This window comes from Mustela putorius, unplaced genomic scaffold (assembly GCF_011764305.1).
Source record: "Mustela putorius furo isolate JIRA1106 unplaced genomic scaffold, ASM1176430v1.1 tig00000738_pilon_pilon_pilon, whole genome shotgun sequence".
NCBI classification, from domain to species: Eukaryota; Metazoa; Chordata; class Mammalia; order Carnivora; family Mustelidae; genus Mustela; species Mustela putorius.
Window position 1 is genome coordinate 6,081,689 of NW_025421463.1, and position 22,013 is coordinate 6,103,701.

At 58.2% G+C, this 22,013-nt stretch overlaps 1 protein-coding gene across 3 annotated transcripts; it reads left to right on the forward strand.

The window, feature by feature from the left end:
* Positions 1-251: 251 nt before the first annotated feature.
* On the forward strand, positions 252-20,574 carry PDGFB (platelet derived growth factor subunit B). Of its 3 annotated transcripts, none has more exons than XM_004743279.3 (7): positions 252-1,328; positions 9,237-9,333; positions 11,633-11,725; positions 12,925-13,130; positions 14,456-14,600; positions 18,483-18,636; positions 19,003-20,574. In XM_004743279.3, exons 1-6 carry the CDS (start codon positions 1,266-1,268, stop codon positions 18,608-18,610), a joined length of 732 nt encoding a protein of 243 aa, XP_004743336.1. In that variant the 5' UTR covers positions 252-1,265; the 3' UTR covers positions 18,611-18,636; positions 19,003-20,574. The 3 variants fall into 3 exon arrangements, with proteins under 3 accessions (XP_004743336.1, XP_004743334.2, XP_004743337.1); XM_004743277.3 differs by having other exon boundaries at positions 19,146-20,574; XM_004743280.3 differs by having other exon boundaries at positions 18,486-18,636.
* Positions 20,575-22,013: the final 1,439 nt, after the last annotated feature.

Here is a 22,013-nt window from a genome sequence, read left to right on the forward strand (position 1 = left end):
AAATCAGGCCACGGTCACTGTGCTAAGGGGCGGGGCGCTCGGTCGTCCTTAGTTCTCCCGTCCCACGGGCCAGATCCTGGACGGAGGGGCTGCGGGGCTCTTAGAGACCCCTGAACGCCCCGCCCCCCACCCCAAGCCCTCCCAGAGCTCCCCCCCCTTCCCGGTGCTGACTCTGGGCCAGAAGAGGAAAGGCAGTCTCCACCCACCTCTAGCGCTCTCCCTTCTCCTTTATAAAGGCCGGAACAGCTGAAAGGGTGGCAACTTCTCCTCCTGCCGCCGGGAGCAGCCCGCCTGTCTCCCCGCGCGCCCGCAGCCTCCCCCGCTGCCTCCCTGAGGGCTCCCCTCTGGCCGCCCGCGCCCATCTTTCATTCCCGAGATAGAGATATTTTGCGCACACACACATACACACACGCGCAAAAAAGGGGGAAATAAAAGGCCCACCCTCCAGCCTCGTTGCAAAGAGAAGCCGGAGCAGCCGCAGCTCACAGCCCGCAGAGGACGCCCAGAGCGGCGAGCGCGCGGACAGACGGACCGACGGACCCGAGCCGCGTCCACCTGTCTGCCGCGCCCGGCACTGCGCGCAGCGGGCACGCCGCGAGCGCGGAGCAGCCGTGCCCGCCGCGCGGGCCCCGCGCCAAGGCGCACACGCTCCGGCCCCCCCCAACCCGGCCCGGGCGGGAGTTTGCACCTCTCCCTGCCCGGGTACTCGGGCCGCCGCTGCAAAGCCAACTTTGGTAAAAGTTTTTTGGGGGAGACTTTGGCCGTGAGGTGCCCAACTCTGCACTTTCCGACTTCGGGGGCCTTTCCAGAAAATGTTGCAAAAAAGCTAAGCCGGCGGGCAGAGGAAAACGCCTATAGTCGGCGAGTGAAGACGAGCCATCGACTGCCGTGTTCTTTTTCCTCTTGGAGGTTGGAGTCCCCTGGGCGCCCCCACACGGCTAGACGCCTCGGCTGGTTGGCGACGCAGACCCCTGGCCGTGGATGCTCACTCGGGCTCGGGATACGCCCAGGTAGCGGCCTCGGACCCTGGTCCCGCGCCCAGGCCCTCCCCAGCCCCTCAACGACGGAGCCGGGGCCGGGGGCGGCGGCGCCCGGGGGCCATGCGGGTGAGCCGCGGCGGCGGCTGCAGCGGCCTGAGCGCCTGATCGCCGCAGACCCGAGCCGAGCCCACCTCCCTCCCCAGCCCCCGCCCCCAGCCCTGGCCGCGGGGGCGGCGCGCTCGGTCCACTTGTCCGGGGCCCCGCGGGGCCGGGCCCGGAGTCGGCATGAATCGCTGCTGGGCGCTCTTCCTGTCTCTCTGCTGCTACCTGCGTCTGGTCAGCGCCGAGGTGAGTTGCGACGGCTGCCAGGGCTGGTTCGCTTCATTCATTACCCCCACCCTCGCCCCTTAGTCGTTCCCTCCCCTCCCTGCAGTGAACTTCGGACCTTTGCAGCCCACGGGCCTAGCGCCGGGCGCGAGGTGACCTCCGAGGGCTGGGACGCGAGGTCCGGGAGGTGCCAGGCTCTAAGGGGAGGGGGCAGGGGCAGCTTTCTTTCCGAGGGCTTGATCCCAGATCCCCGGCCCTTTCAGCGTCGGGGTAGGGTGTGTGTGTGTCCCTGTCACCCACCCCTCAGGAACCCGAAGGGAGAGAGGGTGGGGGTGGCGCCCGGGGTGCAGAAGGCGGCGCGTTCTCCCAAGCCCACTTTGGTTGCAGCTTCGTTCTGTCCAGGAGCCGGCTTGCATGGGAGGTGTGAGCTCGCGCACCGGCGGCAGCTACGCCAGCCTTCCGCGGGGATTTGCCTCCCCTCCCAGGCTCTGGCTCCCGGTCGGGACGGGCGCCCTCGGGCCAGCGCAGGGCATGTTCAGCCCTAGAGCGCAGTCCTGCAGCAGCTTGTGTCTTGGGTGCGGGGGTTGCCCAGAGAGAGGTCTTGGGCACTCGGGAACTGGGGAGGAGTAGAGGCTTTTAAAGAATCCAGCCCTCGGGGCGGTGTGTGCCCCAGGCTCCGCCATACCTGCGCCCGCGCCCTGCGAGAGGGAGCGCCTCTTTCCCCCGCTTGCGGGGTGCGGAGCGCGCCAGGAAAAGCGTAGCTGCAAGGCAGGTGGGGTGTAAAAGCGTCTGCGGGAGCGATCAGGTCGGATCAGTACCCCCACCCCTCCCAGCCTCACGTAGCAGTGAGTTGGCAAGTCCACCCGGAATCCAGGTGGGAAAGGGGGCGGGGCAGGGAGGAAGCGCGAGGTTGGGGGGAGGAGAGGGCAGCCGGGAGCGCGGCGAGCCTGGGTCCCGTCCCGCCTCCGCTCCGCGGCGGCTGGGAGCCGGCACTTCGCCGGCTCCCGAGGAGGGCCGGCCCCTCCTGACGTCCAGCGAGGCGCAGGAAGGCGGCGGCGGCGAAGGGGTTAAGGTGAAGGGCTCCGAGGCAGCGGCCAGACCTTGGGCCGCCGCCAGCGCAGGTTGTTTTGACCACGGCAGAGCCGTCGCCGTCTCCTTTTGTTCTCGGGGCTCCTCGAGGGCCGCCGGCCGCCCGCCCTGGGGCCCCGCCCTTCCGCGGCCAACCCCCCGCGGTCCGCACCGGGAGGGAGGCCGCAGGGCTCGGCCCAGCAGCCTGCAGGCGCCTCCCGACGCCCCCTCCTCTCCTCTCTGCAGCCCCCCGGGCCGCGGCCAGCTGTTGGGGAGGGGGGCGCCGGCCGGCCCCAGCTGCCGCCTCGCCTTGCCGCGGGGCCTGGGGGCTGGGGCCGGTGCCAGGGCGTCCTGGGAACGCCGGCGCCCCCGCCGCTGCTCTCCGCAGCCCACCCCGCCCGGCCCCCGGACTCGCTCACTCACCCCACGCACGCACACTCTTGGCCAGAGGCGATGCTGCGCTCCGGCGGGCGGGCGCGCAGAGCGACGGGCACGCACTACCGCGGCCGGGTCGCGCGCCCGCCGCCGCCACGCCCGTGCACACGCGGGGCACACGCGCGCGCGCCGCACACACACGTACGCCTGGCCCCCGAACACGCGACCTGAACACACGTGCGCGCACACCCACGCACGCACCCGGGCACGCACGGCTCCTATACACCCGGCATCAGGAGTCCACCCCCGCGCAACAGGTGGGCTCACCGTGGGCCCTGAAACCTCATAGTCTCTGTGGGGACCACATCTCCTTGCTGGGCCCTAGGAGAGAGGGGAAACCGGGACCCTGACCTCCCATCAGGTCCTGGCTCCGTAGCACCCACTGTTTTTTGCTGGCTCAGGTCAGTTTGCCGCCGCTCCAGCATTACCACTCCGTGACTGCTTTTTTCCAACTACCCGGGAGGCGGAAAGTAGTGATGCGACCGGGGGCGCTGTGATGTCCAGAGCAGTCTCCCTTCCTATAGGCCCTTCTTTGAGTCTCCAAGACTGGAGGACCCTCTCCGCTGAAGGGGCTCCCCCTGGCTGTTCTGTCTCCTTTGCGGATCCCAGCCAGAGGCTGGATGACAGCTGGATGAGTCTTTTTCGCAGGCCTGCCCTCCTCATTTCCAGCTTCCTCCCCCAACTCCATGGATATGTTTGGGGAAACGCTGTGACACCGAAGCTGGTGCCTTGCTCCCCACTGTAATCACAGTGGCCTGGAGCACAAGACCTGGAACACAAGGCCCTCCGGAAGCCACAATTTCCGAAAGAAGCACTTTTGAGCTAAGCCTTGGCGGGGCTCTGGGGGAGGAGACATAAAGGGGAAACCCATCAACATGGGGGCCAGTCGGGGAGGGGAGACCACAGGAGAGCTTGCTGTGGAGATGGCCTTGGGGCCGGTCTGGTCCCTGGCCCGGAGCCTCAGGTAGAGGCCCGAGCAGGTGCACAGGAGGGGTGGGACCTCTGATGGGGGGCCTGGCAGAGGGTCTGCAGAGGCCTAGGAGGTCCTATCTCCATCAGCTGAGCTGGCTTCGGGGAGGTTAACTCCCATTGTCATGTGACGCCTCCCGCCTCAGCACCCTTCTGCCGGGAAGGAGTGGCTTGCTAATGGCCTTAAAGTGGTGCAGGACCAGCTTGCTGGGTTCTCTCTCCCAGCCCTAGAAATGTCTGCAAGTTTAGGACTGAACAGAATTTTGAGGCTCTGGGGCAAGACCTAAACTGGGTGCCTATACGTGTGTGTGTGTGTGTGTGTGTGTGTGTGTGTGTGTGTGGAGGAGGGGTTGATTCAGTGATAGTGGTAAAGAGGTGTTTGCCATGGGCGTCCTGGGTCCCTTTCAGTCTCCTCCTCCTCCCATGCCTCATCTAGGACAGCTGTTCCATTTTCTGGTTTATTTATTGTCCGTCTTCCCTCACTGGTCTATATTCCTCCAGAGAGTTTATCTTGGTCACCACGTCTCCCATTCTTGGAACAGTGCCTGGTCCAAGGTGGATAATCTGTAAATATTTGGGGAAAGGATAGTCGATGTGGGGAGGGGTGGGTGTCGAGGAAGGACCAGACCAGACGTCTGTCTAGCGCTTGCTAAGTGCTTTATAAACATGGCCTTAGTCCTCAGTCAGCCCCAGGGCAATGCCGCCTGCTCGGCCCTCAGGCCGACTTTCTCATTTGAGCTCTTGGCCCCATCTTGAGAGACAAGCTTGTCTTTCGGTTCCATGTCTTGGGGCTTGGACTGTCAAGATCCGGACAGGACAGAGGAAGAAACAGAAGGGAAATCGGACTGCACAGATTCTGTGTGTCTTGCGCTGGGTCTCAGTTTCTCCCACTCCCCAAAATGTGAAGGTTGGATTGGCTCAGAGTTACCCAGGTGCAGTGGAATTCCCTGGCCTCTCGAAAATGCAGATTCCTGCTCCGCCCTGCCCCGGTGCTGGGAGCTGGGCCAGCCTGGGGTGGAGGGTAGGACCCCCCGCGGGGGGGGCGGGGGGGGGCAGTGACTGAGATGGGCTGTCCCAGTGGTAACTGCCACACTGACCCCTTTTCCAGCACTAAGAGTTTTTCTGCTCCAGGGAGAGGTGGACAGCCCAGTGTGGGGTTGGGCTAACATTCAGGAGGGGCGGGAGGGTCCCAGGAGCCACAGGGAAGGGAAATACTAGGTGGGAAAGTCTGGTTCTGAATGGCTTCTGTGGTCTGCCCAGAGAAGGCTTCTTCAAAGGACTTGGTTTGGCATTTGAATCTAAATCAGGCCCGAGACTGTCAGGCAGGCAGGCGGGCGGGCGCTTGGAGGCCTTGCCGGCTTCTCTCTCTGCCAGCCACAGCCACCGCCCCTGGCTGCTTGGGCTGAGCCTGTCATCTCCCTCGGCGGAGCAGGGGCTGGGGAGTGCGTATCTGTGTGTGCAGCTGGGGCCCTGGGGGAGGGTGGGGTGCACGCCCCTTTGATCTGCCAGCCTAGCTGGGAGCAGGTAATTCACCTGGCCTCACGCTAGTAGCTCCTGCCCTCCCTACCTTCTGCAGCTGGTGTCGGGGGCGGGGCGGGCTGGGGAGGAGGCTGTTTGCCTTGGCTCCCACCGCTGGCTGCGCCCCAGCTGCCTTCTCACCGCGCCCTTGCCCTGTCAGGAACCCCAGGCCTGAGATCTGGGGCAGCCTCATCTGGATGCCATGCTCTTTGCCCTGCCCACCTAAGGAGGGTTCTAGAACGTATGCCCAGGAAACCCGGGCCCGGGCTGCTCACCCTCCCACACCAAGAAGAGCCTCTGACCCCCAGCAGGTGCCCAGGCGAGTCTCCCCCAGGGCGCTGCATCCTGGAGCGGAGCACAGGCTGAATTTCCCCCATCCCTCACCCGCCCCCAGCCCCGGAAGGGACACGCCAGCCCACGCGGCCCTGGGCAGTGCCAGTGGGGGCTAGGGTGCCGTTTCCTGGGGCCCAGCACAGGGTGGGGGGGGAGGGGGGCTAATGCAAAGCCACAGACTCTCCAGGGCAGGCGGCTCTCCACCCACCAATTGTCTTCCTCAAAAATGCCCTGCCTGCTGGCCCTGGGCGTGTGTGCTGCTTGCTGCTGTCCTGCTTGCTGCTGTCCTCAAGGAAGGAGCCGCTGCAGGACTGAATTGGCCAGTGACAGCTCATTAAGCACCGTTACTTGCCCGCTGCTCTGCTAGGTGCAATTATACCTCCAAGGTCAGGTGTTCTTCGCCCCATTTAAAAGATGAAGAGGCTAAGGTTGTTCAAAGGCTTAATCCAAGAGGCCAGGTTTCCTTGGCAGCTGAAGTCGCTGCTTTTCTGTGTACTGGAGTTTTTTTTTTTTTTTTTAAAGATTTTATTTATTTATTTGACAGACAGAGATCACAAGTAGGCAGAGAGGCAGGCAGAGAGAAGGAGGAAGCAGGCTCCCTGCTGAGCAGAGAGCCCGATGCGGGACTCGATCCCAGGGCCCTGAGATCATGACCTGAGCCGAAGGCAGTGGCTTAACCCATTGAGCCACCCAGGCGCCCCTGTACTGGAGTTTTTCAACATCTGCCCTTTGGACATCTTGGGAAGCTAATTCTTTATGGTGGAAGACTGTCCTGTGCCCATTAGGACCACTGGTCGCCACCTACTAGATGGTTGTGACCACCCCAGCTATGCTCTGGTAGTGACCTCCTCAGCTATGGCCCGTGTCCCCTGCATACTGTCTAGCCCTTGCTCTGGGACACCTGATACCAGAAAGCTCCATGGTGGGCTGGAGGAGGGAGGGGCACGACTCTGCTCCTCGTGGCATAGACCTGGAACCCTTTCCTCCCTTCTCTAAGCCTCTAGCTTCCTCACCTGGAAGATGGGGACGAAAATAGAGAGCCAGCTGCTTAGGACTGACAGTACAGCATTTAGCTCAGTGCCTGGCTCATAATCTGCACTTAATAAAAGTTAGCTATGGTCTCATTATCGAATCCAGATGGCTCTTAGTGAGTCTGGGCAGCCAGGGGCCAAGTTACTAGAAACACGTGCAGGGAAGGCCTCTCTGCTTAGAAGAGGAGGTAGTTTGTTTGGAGGGTGGTGGGGGAAGAACCCAGGAGGTCTTCCTGGTGGAGGAGGTAGGAGGATCACACAGGAGAGAACCCCAGGGAGAAGTGCAGAGTCCTTCATGCATTTTATGAGTACGTCTTGAGCACCTACTGTGTACTTCTCCCACATGCCCAGGCTGTCCTGGGCTCTTCGCCACTAAGCTTGGGAGGGTAACATCATCTCTTGGATCTCAGGCTGGGTCTGGGGCATCTGCTCATCCTGTCTGGGGGTCTGCCTCCTCTGCCCCAGCTGGCAGCTGCAGCGAACTCTCCAATGGGCAAGGAGGTCTTGGCATGAGTGCCCTATGCCATTTGCTACTGGGCCTCTGGGCCCTCTCCTGGGGGTGGTGAATTGGATCATTAACACACAGATAGCCTGGGGGCCAGGGCTAGGCACCCTCACCCTTGGCTTTCCTCTGCTGCCTCTCCTGCCACCACAGGCAGAAATAGAATGGAATCAAATGTCTGTGATCCCCGATGCACAGATGAGGGCCAGGACCAAAGAGGGGGCAGTGAGCCCCCCGAGGTTGTGGGGTGGTTAGGAAGAACAAGGGTAGAATTTAGTTCCCTGGACTACCAGTTCTGGGCTTGGCAAAACCCTCAGGGGAAGTAGCCTGCCTTGGTCTTAACTGGGGACCAGCCGCCTGCTTTCCCGTCTGTGGGTAGGGCCCTGTGCCCACATTTGGGGACACCAGAGGCATGGGGGAGGAAAGCGAGGGGCAGCTGAGCTGGTGTCCCTGCCCTCTTGTGCCCACAGCCCCTGACTCCCCAGCTTCATAGACTTGGACCCTGAAGGGAAGTTCCCAGCTGCTGGTGTTGCGGGATGGGGGGGGGGCACTTGCTGCTTACTTACAAGCTTACTGCTCAGGCCCCAGCCTTCCTGCCTTGAACCTGCCAGCAGGTCTAGACACCAGGCAGGATCACAAGCTCTGTGTTCAAATGAAAAAACAAACAAACGAATAAAACTGAGCTCAGGGCTTTCAAGGAATTTGTTTTAAAAGTGGACATACCCACACTCCACCCCAGCTTTAAGGCCGATCTAGGTGGCCAGGGCTGATCGGACGGGTTAGAACCCCTGGAGGAGGTGTTCCCAGATGCCATGATAACCATTGAGGAAACGGACCTTTGGGGGAGCCAGAAACCAATCTATGCCCAAGCTCCAAACAGCTTTTGGGGAGAACCCCCGGGGCTGGCTCTGGGGCAGGTGACCTCCTTACCCACCACTCCCTCCATCAGGCAGAGACTCAGCCCCTGCAAAGCCAGTCAGAACTCCGGCCCTTTGGAGTGTTCCATGAACTCACTAGAACTGGAGCTCCCGCCTCCTCACCCAGAGAAACTGAAGCGGAGTTGCCGGCGCCCCCTCCAGGGCTCCCTCCCCAGGACCGTGCCATCCTGCATCTGTGTGGGCACATGTGTGTGTGTGTTTGCACGGCTGGGAGTTCGGACATGAAGCAGGGTCTCACTCGTTTCCTTTGCCCTGAGGCGCTGGGTGCCCAGATTGGGCCACCCTCCTCCAGACCTCTGACATCAGCCCCTTAGGTCTCCCCGGACCATGAGGGATGTGGCCGTGACCTTCCTATCGGGCCACTCTCATGTCATTGTGAGGCCTGCGGTTTCCCTGGAGGAAGCCCGGCTCCGAGTGGGGCCTGTTAAAGCACTTATTAAGTTTCAAGTGTTTTTGGTAACAGGCCAGAGGGGCTCTAAAAATAGGGTTTGGTTGGGCATGGGGCATGGGTAAGCTTTCAGGTTTCGTGTCTGCATCCAAGGATTCCCTTCTCTCCTCTTTTGAGCAAGAGACTAAATAAATCTGTCAGTACCTGGGGCCCCCTGAGCCTGTCCTGCTCCACAAGCACTTAAGAACCCCCTCATGTACCCAGGAGGCTAGGGGCACAAGGTTCTGCCATCGGAGAGCCTTGGATTTGAGTGTAGCTTCTGCCGATAATTGGCTAGAGGATTCTGTTTTCTCATCTGTAAAATGGGGACAATTAGATCTCCTATGACAGATGCTGGCTGTCATTGGCTGTCAGGTAGGGAGGAAAAGCAGAAAGACGGTGTTGGAGTCTCCAGGAGCCTGTGATGCGATCGGGAGACGGGGGTCCACCAGCCGGTCTCATTCGGAACAAGCCGCAGCTTCATTTGGGATGGGAGATGGGCCTCTGATTTGGGTCTTAGAAGCTTGAGAACTTTGTGCTTCTGGTTGCCATGGAATCTGCCCCCTGCCCGGCTGTCCATTTGCCCATGGCCGGGAGGCCCTGTGGGGCTTTTCCATGGGATGGTGTGAGTGTGCAGCAGGGAAGAGGAACCATGGCTGGAAAGGCCTCGACTCCCGTTCACTTAACCTCACGGCGTCTGCCTGGCAGGGGGACCCCATTCCCGAGGAGCTCTACGAGATGCTGAGTGACCACTCGATCCGCTCCTTTGATGACCTCCAGCGCCTGCTGCACGGAGCCTCCGTAGGTAAATTGAACCCTCATTCAGGGCTCTGGGCCTCCACCAAGTCCTTGGGGGAGCCGGGAGGGGCCAGCAAGGGGTAGCCTCACTTTCTTGACTTTCAGAGAACTAGAGGCCTGTGGCAGCCCCAAAAGGGCTCAACCACACCTGCCCAGGGCAGGGCTGAGTAGGTGGACGGGTTGGTACCTGGGACGTGGGGCGTGGCAGAAGTACCCACGCGTGGCTCTGGCTTGGTGCATGGGGTGGGGTGCCGGGAGGAGGCGGGGCAGGGAGAAGGTGCCCAGGGCATAGGCTGAAAGTGTATCCAGGTGTGGACTCAGCCAGGGAGGGTGGTGGCGAGGGAGCCATATCCTGGCCCCTCTGGCCAAGCGCCCGGTCTGTAAGGTCTCCCGGGGACACCTGGCCCAGACCAGCAGGCAGTCATGCCCTAGCCTAAGAGTGCATTCAGCGAATGGGCACGTGCTTGGTGGCACACACGTGGCAGGGCTGGCGGGCTGGGTCGGGAATGTATTTATAAACGCTGTCTTCAGAGCAAATTCCATTCTATTCTAACCTCTGGCCTGTTCCCTGGAGCCCTGGTCAGCAGCCCCCCCCCCTGCCCCCGCACCCCCAGCTCCCCTTCCCTCTAGGGTTTTGTCTCTTTGTCACTTTGTAATCCTTGCCCAGACTCCTATCTACGGGGGACGGCACTTCCTGTCTTTGTTTCCTCTCCCCGTTGGGCCCCTGGCTCCCTCTCAAAAGCATTCCCGGGCCCTTTCAAACCCGCCTGTGCCGGGGGCTGGCGAGGCAGGCGGGAGGGGGCCCCAGCTGGCCCCCCTATTGTTCACTAGGCCCCCCACCCTACGTCTCCCACACCCCCCACCCCAGGCCCGACTGGCCAGCCCTGGCCAACACAATGGGGCAACTTCCAAATTTAGCCTTTCTGCAGTTTCTTTCCAAGGCCCTTGGCCCCCACCCTCGGACAGCCCCTACACACCCCGGCTGGGGGTCGGGTTTGGAGACAGAGGTTTTCAATAGCGGGCCTGTTTGGAGGCAACCATGTGGCTATTTTTTCCTAATCAACTTAACCTTTCCACAAAGCACATCTTTTCCCCCATCTCCTCTCCACCAGAGACATTCCAGAGATGACGGGGACAAAGGAGGGGAGTGAGAGGGACAGACAGACACGCTGACGCGGGAGCAGTAGGCTGGACGGAAAGGCACCCGTTGTGGGGACCGTCCTCTTCCAAACAGGACCCCTGGGAGCCCACACAGAAGAGAAGGAGCTTTGTCCTTGGCAGGGCCAGCGGGAAGGGGAGACAGCAAGAGCTGCGAGAGAGAGGGCTGCGTGGAGGGGGCGGGAGTCTGTCCCCAACATCCCTCGGTCTATTTGCTCCCTCTTCAGCCATCAGAGAGCTGGAAGGGTCTCTCCAGTATTCAGTGTCAAACTCAAAGTCTTCCGGTCTGGCCCTCACCTCCCACAGTGGTGTCCGCTGCCTCTAGAGAGAGGGATGGCTCCAAGGAGCACCAAGGATGACACCAAGATGAGGGGCCTCCCGGGCTGGAGAAGGGAGCTGTAGTCTGTGACCTGAGGGTGCAACGGACGGTTTAGGGCAGGTACCGGGTCAAAGATTAGAGGGGAGAGGCAAACACCATGACACTCCGGGAGCTGGAGCAAGACCCAGGCCTGGAAGGGCTCGGGGTATGGGCGCCCCCATCCCAGCAGGCTGGCTCCCCACCCCTCTCTGCTTTCAGCCCCCACCCCCACTCCTGTCCCTCCTCCCTCTCTCCAGCTCAGCTGGGCCATTGTCCGGGGCTCCAGAGGGGCTGTGTCCAGGGCATGCTGGTCCCCCCGGGGATTCTGGGAATTTCTCCATTCAGCACTTCCTATGGGAACGCTGGGCGGAGGGGCACTGGAAACTGGCCTTCCGAGCTCTGGGTCTTTGCCCTGCCCTGGAGGCTAAGGAGGGTTCGCTTACAGTAGCAAAAGGGAAGGGTTATTTTTAACTCCTTTGACATGGGTTCTGTCCAAATATGTGGCTGAAAAGCCCAGAGTGGGGCTGAGGGCCGCCCCAGGATGCAGTCCAGGCCCCGCTACCCCCTGAGCCCCAATACCACCCTGGGGTTGCCTGGAGGGCCCCTTGTCAGAGCGAGGACCCTCCATTTTATAGGGACCTGCAAGGAGAGTCTGTTCTTTGGAGTGGGGCGCCAGTGAGGGAGAGAGGCCGCCTTCCTGCCTGCCCCAGATCCTCCATGGGAGCCTCCACCCCGCAATCGGAGCAGCCAATGGCTAACCGAGTGCATCTGACTGTGCCTTCTCTTACAGATGAAGACGGGGCCGAGTTGGACCTGAATTTGACCCAGTCCCATTCTGGTGGCGAGCTGGAGGAGAGCTTATCCCGAGGGAGAAGGAGCCTAGGTGAGGCTGCAAATGAGAATGATGATGGCCCCAGGGCGGGAGCCAGTCTAGAACTTCATCAGAGACCTGGGGCAGCCGCCCGCCCCCAGCTCCAGGCCGTCCCATTCTTCCCACACTGAGGACTGAGTCTAACTCAAGAGAGTAGAACTGTCCTTCAAAACACTATATTGAGGAGTTGAGTCATCACGCCCCATCCCCCGACACAGTTTCCTAAATATAGTGCTTTTAAACTCATTTGTGCGTTACTCCAACCCTAGAGATAGAGATTGTTGGCCCCATTTTATACAGTTGGAAAGTGGGGCCCAGAGAGGGTGAAGCCCTCATGGCCCAAGTCACACAGCTAGCAGGGGCAGGGCTGGGATCCCAGAAGCTCTTCTCACTTGAACCCAGTGCCATCCTGGTGGGGTGTGTGTCTCTTCCGTGGCTTAGGGCTGCAGCCTGGGACGGCAAGCAAAGCTTGGTACCTGCTTGGGTCCCATGGAGGCCTCCCAGGGAAGGCCAGAGCCTGCTCTAAGTCCCTCCTCCTCTCTGCCCACTTCTAGTTCCCTCAAACACTGTAGACAGTGGCTAGGGGGACCTCTATGAATTTGGGCAGCTAGTCGAACCTCAGTGTCTCTCCAGGAGAACGAGGGCAGAGCCCCAGTATGGACAGCAGGCTTGCTGTGGGACGCTCCCATTACTCAGATCTGTAAGTGCAGGGTATAGGCGCTGTTAGCCCCCAGGCCATTGATGAGGAAACAGTCTTTGAAAGAAGCAAGGATGTCAGAGTAGGTAACATTGTATTGTTTACAAAATAATAAGCCAGTAGGAGCCAGGGGTCAGGGAAGCCCAGAAATGTGTGAAATCGCAAATGAACCTGAGGGCAGGTGGAAGGAAACTGACATTTACGACAGACCGGCCTTCTCAGTGATCTCACTGGATCCTTACAGCGGTTCTTGGGGGTAGGTCTCATGGAGAAACTGAGGCTCAGGGCACATCGGCAACCTACCTGTCCGGTCCCACAGCTGATAACAACCAGGACGCGCAGACGCCCCCCCCCCCCCCCGCCCCACGCTTCCCTCTACCCCGGGGGTGGAAGGAAGCGGGACTTGGCCGGCCGTTTGTCGGGGAGAGCAGTGCCCGAGCTGCCCTGCTGGATCGGGCCTGGTGGGGGCTCCGAGCCGGCCCACCCTCCTGACGGAGGTCCCCTCTCCCTTCAGGTTCCCCGACAGTCGCCGAGCCGGCCATGATCGCCGAGTGCAAGACGCGCACGGAGGTGTTCGAGATCTCGCGGCGCCTCATAGACCGCACGAACGCTAACTTCCTGGTGTGGCCGCCGTGCGTGGAGGTGCAGCGCTGCTCCGGCTGCTGCAACAACCGCAACGTGCAGTGCCGCCCCACCCAGGTGCAGCTGCGGCCCGTCCAGGTGCGCAGGCGCGCCGCCGCCCCGGCTGTGAGCTGTGGGCGGGGCTTCTCTCGGGCCCCGCCCCGCTCCCCTCCCGGACTAGCTGGCCCCGCTGCCGCAGGGGTGGAGAGGCGTTCCTGGCAGGATACTGGGCTCTGTCCATTTAGGGCTCTCTGGGCAGGTGCGAGGCCACCTGTGAGTCCTCAAGACCACCCAGGCCGCTGTACGCTAAAGCCGCATACAGACCCCCAGGCAGGGCTGGGTGTGGAACATTAAGTGAAGGGTGCTGCCTCCTCTTTTACAGGGATCAACCCCCAAAATGTCCCTTGAAGACACCTTTCTATAAGCATTTACTGTATACCTAGAATGTTCTGGGCTGCTCGGTTTTCCTCCAAATTGGTTTGGGTTCCTTGCTCTGTCTTTAACAAGGAGGGTACAGAGTCCCTCCAGGCAACAGACACAGCAAATGCTGGGGCAGCCCCAGCAAAGGGTCAGAATGCGGAATCCTGCCTTCTTTCTGGAGAGATGGGGTATGCAGTCTGACTTAAGGCAAATTCTAGAATAGAGGCTGCTCTGGGGAGCTCCGGGTCTCATGCTGGGCCCGGCCAGAGAAGATTCAGCTGTCTTCTGATTCACGTGGAAAGGTTTTTGTGCCCCTTGGGTCAGCCTCGCCTACACAGCAACTCAGGAGGGGCAGAGCTGCTGGGCACACCTAGGGCTCAGCACCGGCTGATGAGCCCTGCTCTCGCCACCTGCTCCACCTGCTTCATCTCGCTCCCCTCCCTGAGGTCAGCTGTGGCTTTTCCCCATGCCCACCATCCATCGCAGGCCTGGGCCCTGTGCCCGAGATCACAAGTGTCAACGGCTACCACACCACCCACTGTCAGGGTATCTCCTGTCCACAGTGTTTCCAGCTCCATGGACGGACACCTGACAGCTGACCTCCCCCTTCCCGCCTCCCTCCTGGATAAAGCCTCCCCCTACTTCCTTCCAGACAACCATCTCCCGCCTCTGCCATAGTCCCTGACCTTGGCTGGCGCTCCGGGAATGAGGACACCACAAGCCCTAGACTCAACCCGGAAATGCCTTTCTCCCTCTCTGGGAGCTCCAAGGGGGATGGGGCCAAGCTGGAGGCCAGGTCGGGAGGGCTTGTTTTGATGGAAAAGCTACGAGAAGGGCAGAGGGCAAGGTCCTGCTATTGTTTGGGCCAGTGCCTCTCTACTCCTGGCTTTCGAGGAAAGATCCCTGTGGGGGGACAGTGGGGTGGGGGAGGAGCAGGCAGGCAGGCTCCCTCAGCCCCTGCCTGTGTGGTCTTACAGAGGCACTTGGATGGTTCTGTCTTCCAGGTGAGAAAAATTGAGATTGTACGGAAGAAGCCAACATTTAAGAAGGCCACAGTGACCCTGGAGGACCACCTGGCATGCAAGTGTGAGACAGTGGTGGCTACTCGACCCGTGACCAGAAGCCCGGGGAGTACCCAAGAGCAGCGAGGTAACCGCTGGACCAAGGTCTGCCTCTGAATTGCTCAGCCGGGCAGCTCCCTTTTCTTGTGGCAGCTGCCGGGGTGGGGGTGATGGTGGTGGAAATTGAATCAGGCATGCCCCTGGTTACATTCATTTGGAACTTTCTATCTCACTGAGAAAAATCCAGATTCCTCCCCTGCCTGCAAGGCTTTACACAAAGATGTTAGCCCCTGATTGGCCTACCAGCCTTGCTGCCCACCCACTCCCCCTCACCAGCCTGACCTCCTTGAGTGGCCAGATACATTTCTGCCACAGGGCCTTTGCACATGTCACCTTCCATCTGAAATTCATTGCTCTCAACTCTTCAAAAGCCTACTTGTGTTCATTTGGGTCTCAACTCAGAAGTCACCTCTTCCTAGAGGTCTGCCCTGACTACCTAGTCCAGAGTGGCTCCCATCCCCGTCTCGCTACCATAGCCCCTTACTTTGTTGAATGAGTACATGAAATTATGGGGCAAGAGAAGACTCCACGGACATCATCTTCAGATATTTGACAACCTGTCCTGGGGACGAGAAATCAAACTCATTTCCTGTGGCTTTCAGAGGGGATTAGGACCAGTGGGGAAAAGCCACTGGAGAGAGATTCACTCTATGTACCAAAAGCTGTTGATCAGTCAGGGGGCCAAGATGGAATTGTATGCCTTGTGCAGTAGTGAGTTTCCTGTCATTGAAGATGTGTAGGTAGAGACTGGGCAACTGTGCAGCAGTGATGTGAATTCAAACACTAGATGGTTAATTGGAAATGGAGTACTGTTTTACTCTTTACACTTCATGAATTCACAATTTCAGGAGCATAGTTTGACTCAAGGGACCCCAAAAATGATCTGATCCAATGGCCTGGTTCACATTTTACAGAGGAGGTGCCTGAGGCTCAGAGAGGCTAGGGTCTTGCCCAAGGTCACACAGCCAGTCCCAGGCAGGGGTGCAGTGGGAGTCTAGGGATCCTGAATTTCTATTCTTGGCCCTTCCCTCACCCTGACAGCAGTCACCAGTTCTTACCTGCCTTGTCATTTTCTTTTTTTTTTTTTTTTTTAAAGAATTTAATATTGTTAGAGCTAGAACGGTCCACAGAAATGACCCTACAAGTCAGTTGCTTAGTGTTCTTGAAGGGGCTCCTAGAGCCCAGAGAGGTTAAGGGACTTAATGAAGGTTGCATAGTGGTGAAGTCTAGCCCAGAGCCCAGATCTTGTACTGTCTATTTCTGCATTCTTTAGGCTGTCCTGCTACCTCTTCTCCCTCGAATGTTTGCAGTAAGGATCAAGAATTATTATTTTAAGATTTTATTTTTAAGTAATCTCCATATCCAACAAGGGGCTTGAACTCACAACCCTGAGATCAAGAGTCTCATGTTCTACTGACTGAGCCAGCCAAGAACCCCAAGGATCAAGACTTATCAAATTAGTATGCTTAGATGAGCATTAAAAAAAAAATCACCTATTGATTTTCAGTTACTATTACTATTGGTAGAGGAAAGAACACCTTAGAAGTCTTCTGAAGGCAGGCCTACCTCTTAGCCTCTTTGTCCTGATCTGAGAGCCAAGCTGAGGCCCGGATGCCCTGGGAGGGTTGATAATTTGGCAGCTCCAAACTGACCGGTTGTAAATTTACAGTTAATTAATACAGTTATTTAATATAGTTATAATAATACATATAATTAATACAGTAATTAATATAGTTAACACAGAGCACATGGGGTAGCGAATAGCATGGAATAATAAGAATGAACATGGAATCATTTAGTCAGGAAAGATCATATTCTCCTCTGTGTTTAGGATGGTGTTCTTTTGTGTGCCCGGGCTTCATGTGATTTTTCAAGCCAGATTTTGGAAGGCATGTTCAGCTGATCGATATGTAGATTACGTAAAGTCTTGCCGTGTCAGTTTCAGCAGTTCGGCCCCAGCCTGGCTTTGGCTTGGTACTGTTGCCCGTGTGATGCCTGTGTCAGACCTCCTGGGCTCGAGACTTGACTCTGTCTCTCATGAGCTGCATGACGACCTTGAGCCTGGTCAGAACTTGCCCAGCTCTGGGTCCTGCTGATGACTCCCATCTCTGGAGCCCAAACTCCAGGCCCTTTAATGGCCCTTGTAGGTGTCCCTCCTCCAAGGGAGATCTGAGACCTGTCTGCATCCTTATACTGCCTGATGGCAGAGATGGGCTGTCTCATGGGAGCTTGTGTCTGGAAGATGGGAAGCCGGCTTTGGCTCCGAAGAGCTGGGGGTGCTAGGAAAGGCTCCCAGGAAGAGATGGGCCTTGAGCTTGGCAGAGAAAGCTTTTGTAGCAGGGTGTTGACATGGGGGGTCGGGAGGAAGAGATGTAAGTGCTTACCTTGCCTGAGGCTCATGAGTGCTGTGATTTACAGGCCAGTGGTTGAAAGTACGGGCTCCAGAGGCCGACTCCTAAGTTAAAATCCCAGTGCCCCTGCCTCAGTTTCCCTATATGTTAAATGTAGATACTTGTACCTGCTGTGAGGATAAATGAGAACATTGCCAGGTGCACGGGAAGGGCCACCAAGGCTTTCTGGCGATTTCCGCATGTTATTACCTAACCCGAGGACCAGCGCTGCTGCCCACTCAGTTTTAAAGATACAGAAATTGAGGCACAGGGAATTTATGTGACTTGTCCCAAAGTATGCCACTAATACCTGGGAGAGCTCAGATTCAAGCGCAGGTGGTATGGCCCACAGCCAGAGCCCTGGTCCACCCCCACCAACCCTCTTCTTGGAGTGGTGAGGGCCAGGTGAGGACAGGCACAGGGATGAGGAGGCCCAGCTCCACGGTGGGAGTATGTGGTTCTGGCCCGATGCCCAGCGGCTCCCCCATCACAGGACTGGAAGGGGCTGGGAGGCTGGTGGGAGGAAACCTCAACAGGAGTCCAGCGAGGGAATGAGAAAGAAGTGAGGAAGAGCAGCCCCCCTTTGCTGATCAGACTCCTTAGTCTGATCTTAGTGGCTTAACACAACCCCTACGTTATCATCTTTCCCTGATGCTGGGTTGACTGGGCTCTGCCCAGCAGTTCCACTGGTGTCTCCTGCGATCCTAGCGGGGCAGCTGGGCCCATGTCCTTCTCCCTTAGTCCATGGCGTCTCCTTCCCACGTGCCTTCCCCAGCAGAGTAGCCAGACTTCTTAGGCAGTGGCGCAGGGCTCCCCAAGGCAAAAAGAGGGGAGCTGCCAAGTCTTCTTTAAAAAAAAAAAAAAGATGTATTTATTTACTTTAGAGAGAGAGAAGGAGCATGTCATCAGGGAGAGGGGCAGAGGAAGAGGTAGAGAGACTGTCAAGCAGACGCCCCGCTGAGCACAGAGCCTCACGCAGGGCTCGATCTCAGGACCCCAAGATCATGACCTGAGCTGAAATCTGAGCCTCAACCAACTGAGCCTCAACTCAACCATCCAGGCACTCTGGGAGCTGCCAACGAGCCTTCTTAAGGTTTTTGCCCAGAACCAGCACAGCACCACTCTGCCTGCTTCTATTGGTTAATAGATCCAAGTCCACGCCAGGCTCAAGGGGCATAGAAATTAGGAAGGTCAGTGGGATAAGGACAAAGAACTTGAAGCCATAGCAATCTACTCCCTTCTGTGTTTGCCAATGAACTGCCATTTATTCATTTTACCAGTCCTGTGAGGGGGTGGTCTTACTATCCCCATATCACAGGTGGGGAAACTGAGGCGCAGACTGGTTCAATAATTGGTAAGCAGCGGAGTTGGGATTTGAACCCAAGGAGGGCTGGCCTCAGGCTGCTGCCCCTTCTTTCAGCCCAGAAGATCTGGAGAGGTCTGTGGCAGGTGTCAGTTGAGAGCGATAGACACTCTCCAGAGGTTGTCTGCCTGCTGACAAGACCTTTCTTTCTCTCAAGCAGCCAAGACACCCCAAACTCGGGTGACCATTCGGACAGTGCGAGTCCGCCGGCCCCCCAAGGGGAAGCACCGGAAGTTCAAGCACACGCATGACAAGAAGGCACTGAAGGAGACCCTCGGAGCCTAGGGGCATCTGCAGGAGAGTGTGGGCAGGTGAGGCCTGGTGGGGAAACTGAGCCCCGGACCCCAGGCCTTTCTTCTCCTTGGCCTGAGGCTTGGGCTGTGGAAGGGGACAGGGAGAGGTATTTCCCCCACACAAAATCCCAGCTCTCAGCCTGGATGCCCTCCGCCCAGTTTCAACTGAATTTTCCCATAGGAAGTTGGGTGAGGGGCTTTGGGGACCCCAGCCCAAATGTGTCCCAGCTGCCCTATGAGAATGGGAAGTCTAAGCCTCAACTCCCCCAGCCCTGAGTGTTGCTAGAAATCAGCTCCCCATCTCCAGCAAGAGAGGCGTGTGAGCGTGGGATGGAACCCTTAGGCTGTCTCTGACCCCCCCGTGTCCCTCTGCTTGGCCCACAGGGTTATTTAATATGGTATTTGCTGTATCGCCCCCATGGGGTCCTTGGAGTGATAATATTGTTCCCCTCGTCCGTCTGTCTCGATGCCTGATTCGGACGGCCAATGGTGCTTCCCCCCCTTCTGTGCGTCCGTCCACCCACCAGCGGGTCCACTCATTGGCCTCCAGCGCCTTGCCCAGCAGCTCGAGAAGGAAACGGAGGACCTGAGCTCCATGGCTGTCTTCCTCCGCCAAGCCCGACCACCTGGGAGAGAAGCAGAAGAGAGACCAGCGGGCCCGCTGTTCCCTGGCTTCCCGCCCGGGTCACACCTGTGTGCTGTGGACTGGCCCGAAGCCCTGCACAAGGTCCAAAGACCCTCTAGATGTGGGTGGCCTACCTGGTCCCAGGACCCCGGCCAGCTCTGAAGGGAACCCCTCAGGCAGGCCAGGGTACCTCGTACTCCTGTGGCTGAGACCACACGGGGGAGCGGGAACTGGAGAAAAGCCCTCCCACGGCGCCCAGGCCCAGTCACTTCTCCCTGGTCGCCTCTGCTTACCGTGGCTTTGTTTTCCACACCTGAGATCTTTGATGGTGTGGACTCCTCTGGGTGGGCGTGACCCGAGCACCAGGCGGCCAGGTGCCCCCTCAGGTGGGTTAGAGACGAAGTTTGCTCTGGAGCTGACACGGATGGTGACCTGGGCATTCACTGCCTCCTTCCACTCCCCCAACCTTCACTTTCTCTGTTTTATCTCTACCTCCACCCTGTATCTTCCTCTTGTCCTGGCCATCAGTCTGCTCCACCAAGGGTCTCTTGGACCCCATGCTTCTGCTCCATCAGGCAGAAGGCCAGGGGTCAGGGCAGCAGGGGGCCTGCCTGTCATATCCAAGCCCAGCCAAGACTGCCATGTAGGTTTGTGCAGGGTGTGCACTGCACAAGGGCACTGCCTGCAGGGATCATGGTTCACACTGTAGAACGTGGACAGTTTTTGTATTTATTAGGACCGTCTTCTGGGAGAAAGAGATAAAAGCGTCTGGAGGAAGGGACCCTTTTCCTAACTGACAAAGGCTCCACATGAACTGGCTGTGCCCTGACTTGGCCAATGGCTCGGAGTGGCTGGACAAGAGCAAGCCCACATTGGGTGGGGAGGCAACACTGTTGTCCATCTGGTCTCCGTTTTCCTGAGTCCTCAGCTCAAGCAGTTCCCCTTCCGGGCAGGTGTGAAAAACCCAAGAGCAAGTCTCCAAGGGAAGGGGCAACCCTTCTCTCCCCCTGCACACTCCCCCCCTATTAGATTCTTTTGAGTTCCACTACTGGTGGCTCCTTCCAGGAAACCAGCTCATGGGCTGGAAGTTGGGGAGAAAAGATGCCCAGGGCTCCCCGGAGTGGGGTCTGAACTCCCACCTCCCTCCCCACCTTCGACTGCACTTTCCTACCTACTCCCATCCTCCAAACTCTGCTTCCTTCAGTTTGTAAAGTTGGTGATTATATTTTTTGGGGGGCTTTCCTTTTATTTTTTAAATGTAAATTTATTTATATTCCGTATTTAAAGTTGTAAAAAAAAAAATAACCACAAAAGAAAATCAAGTGAATCCACTGGAGTTCTGTCTGTTGGCATTGTGTGCGACAATCACCCTTCCAAACTGGCAGGATTTACTGACAGCCTGTCACGTGTTCCTCTGGCTCTGGGAAGCGCAAGCCCACGCTCGTGCGCACACTCACACGTGGGCATGTACACACGTGGGCCCGCTGTCCCGGGGGTGGGGAAGAGCCAAACAGCCTGGCCTGTAGATTTTGGTCCTGCAGCAGCTCCTGATCCCCGACCACAGGTCTCAGCACTGTGCCTGTCGCTGGCAGTGACGAGACGGTTTCTGCCAGCACGAGGCTCTCTGTAAGCGCACCAGATCCTTGGCCTTATAGGGCGGGGCTGGCTGTGGGGAAGGGTGTACCCCATGTGGGAAAAGCTGGAGGAGGTCCTGAAGGGGCTGTGAAATTCAGAAGGGACACAACTGAAAGGTGGATCTGGGGTCCGATCTTGGCTCAGTCCTTACCCTGCTGTGTGGCCTTGGGTGAGTCCCAGCCCCTCTCTGGTCAGAGCTTCCTCTGAAACACTAGAAGATGACCAAGAGGCTTGTGGCCTTTAAGGTCCGGCTGTGAGATTCTGTACTTTCCCTTGCCTGCAGAGATTTGGGTCCTCTAAGTGTGTTTTGGGTCCTGAATCTGACTGGTCATAAGGACAGTCTAAAACTAAAACCATTTGCCCCTGGAAGTAGTGATCTCCCCATCACTGGACGTATGCAAATGGAAGCTGGGTGACAACTTGGCTGAGCTTAGACTAAATGACACCATGATTGAGTGATGGGTTAATTGATTGACTCATTCATTTTTTCCTTCACTCATTTGCTCACCTTCTTGAGCCCCTACCTTGTGTCTGTCCCTAGTAAGGGCTTTTACGGCAATCTAGTTTAAATTCTTCTGGGACTCCTAGTCCCACACTTGAGGAATTGGAGTCCATCTGTGGTGGTGGTGATGGTGGTGGGAGGCACAGGTCAGAGGGGGTTAGCTGGAAATTTAGCCTGCCTGCCCAACTCTGTAGGATCCTCCCTTTCCTCCAAGCCCTCAAGGTTCTGGGTTCCCAGGGCACCAGAGAAAACTCTGGCTGGGGGGATGGGGGACAACTCCAGTAGGAGGTGGAAGTTAGGGGGCCATTGGAGGGCCCAACGCGTGTGGTTTCTTGGAAGCGGCCAACTGCTATATTGTTCCAAGGATGACTGCAGGAACATCCCTGGAGATAGGCAGGACTGCCTGCTTCTCTTCCCTCCGTTATGCTATCTCAGACAGCAGCAGTACCAACACTGGGGGCTTTCCAGGGGCCTGGTGGGCCCACTCTGGGTCTTAGAGCTGCTAACCTAGAATGGCATTCTTCTGGAAACCCCTCTGCTGGGGAGAAGACATTCCCTTTTTTATCCCTTCCTCTGTCCTGTTGGCTGTGATACAGACACGATATCTGGTACTCAAGCAGCTATCTTGAGCCA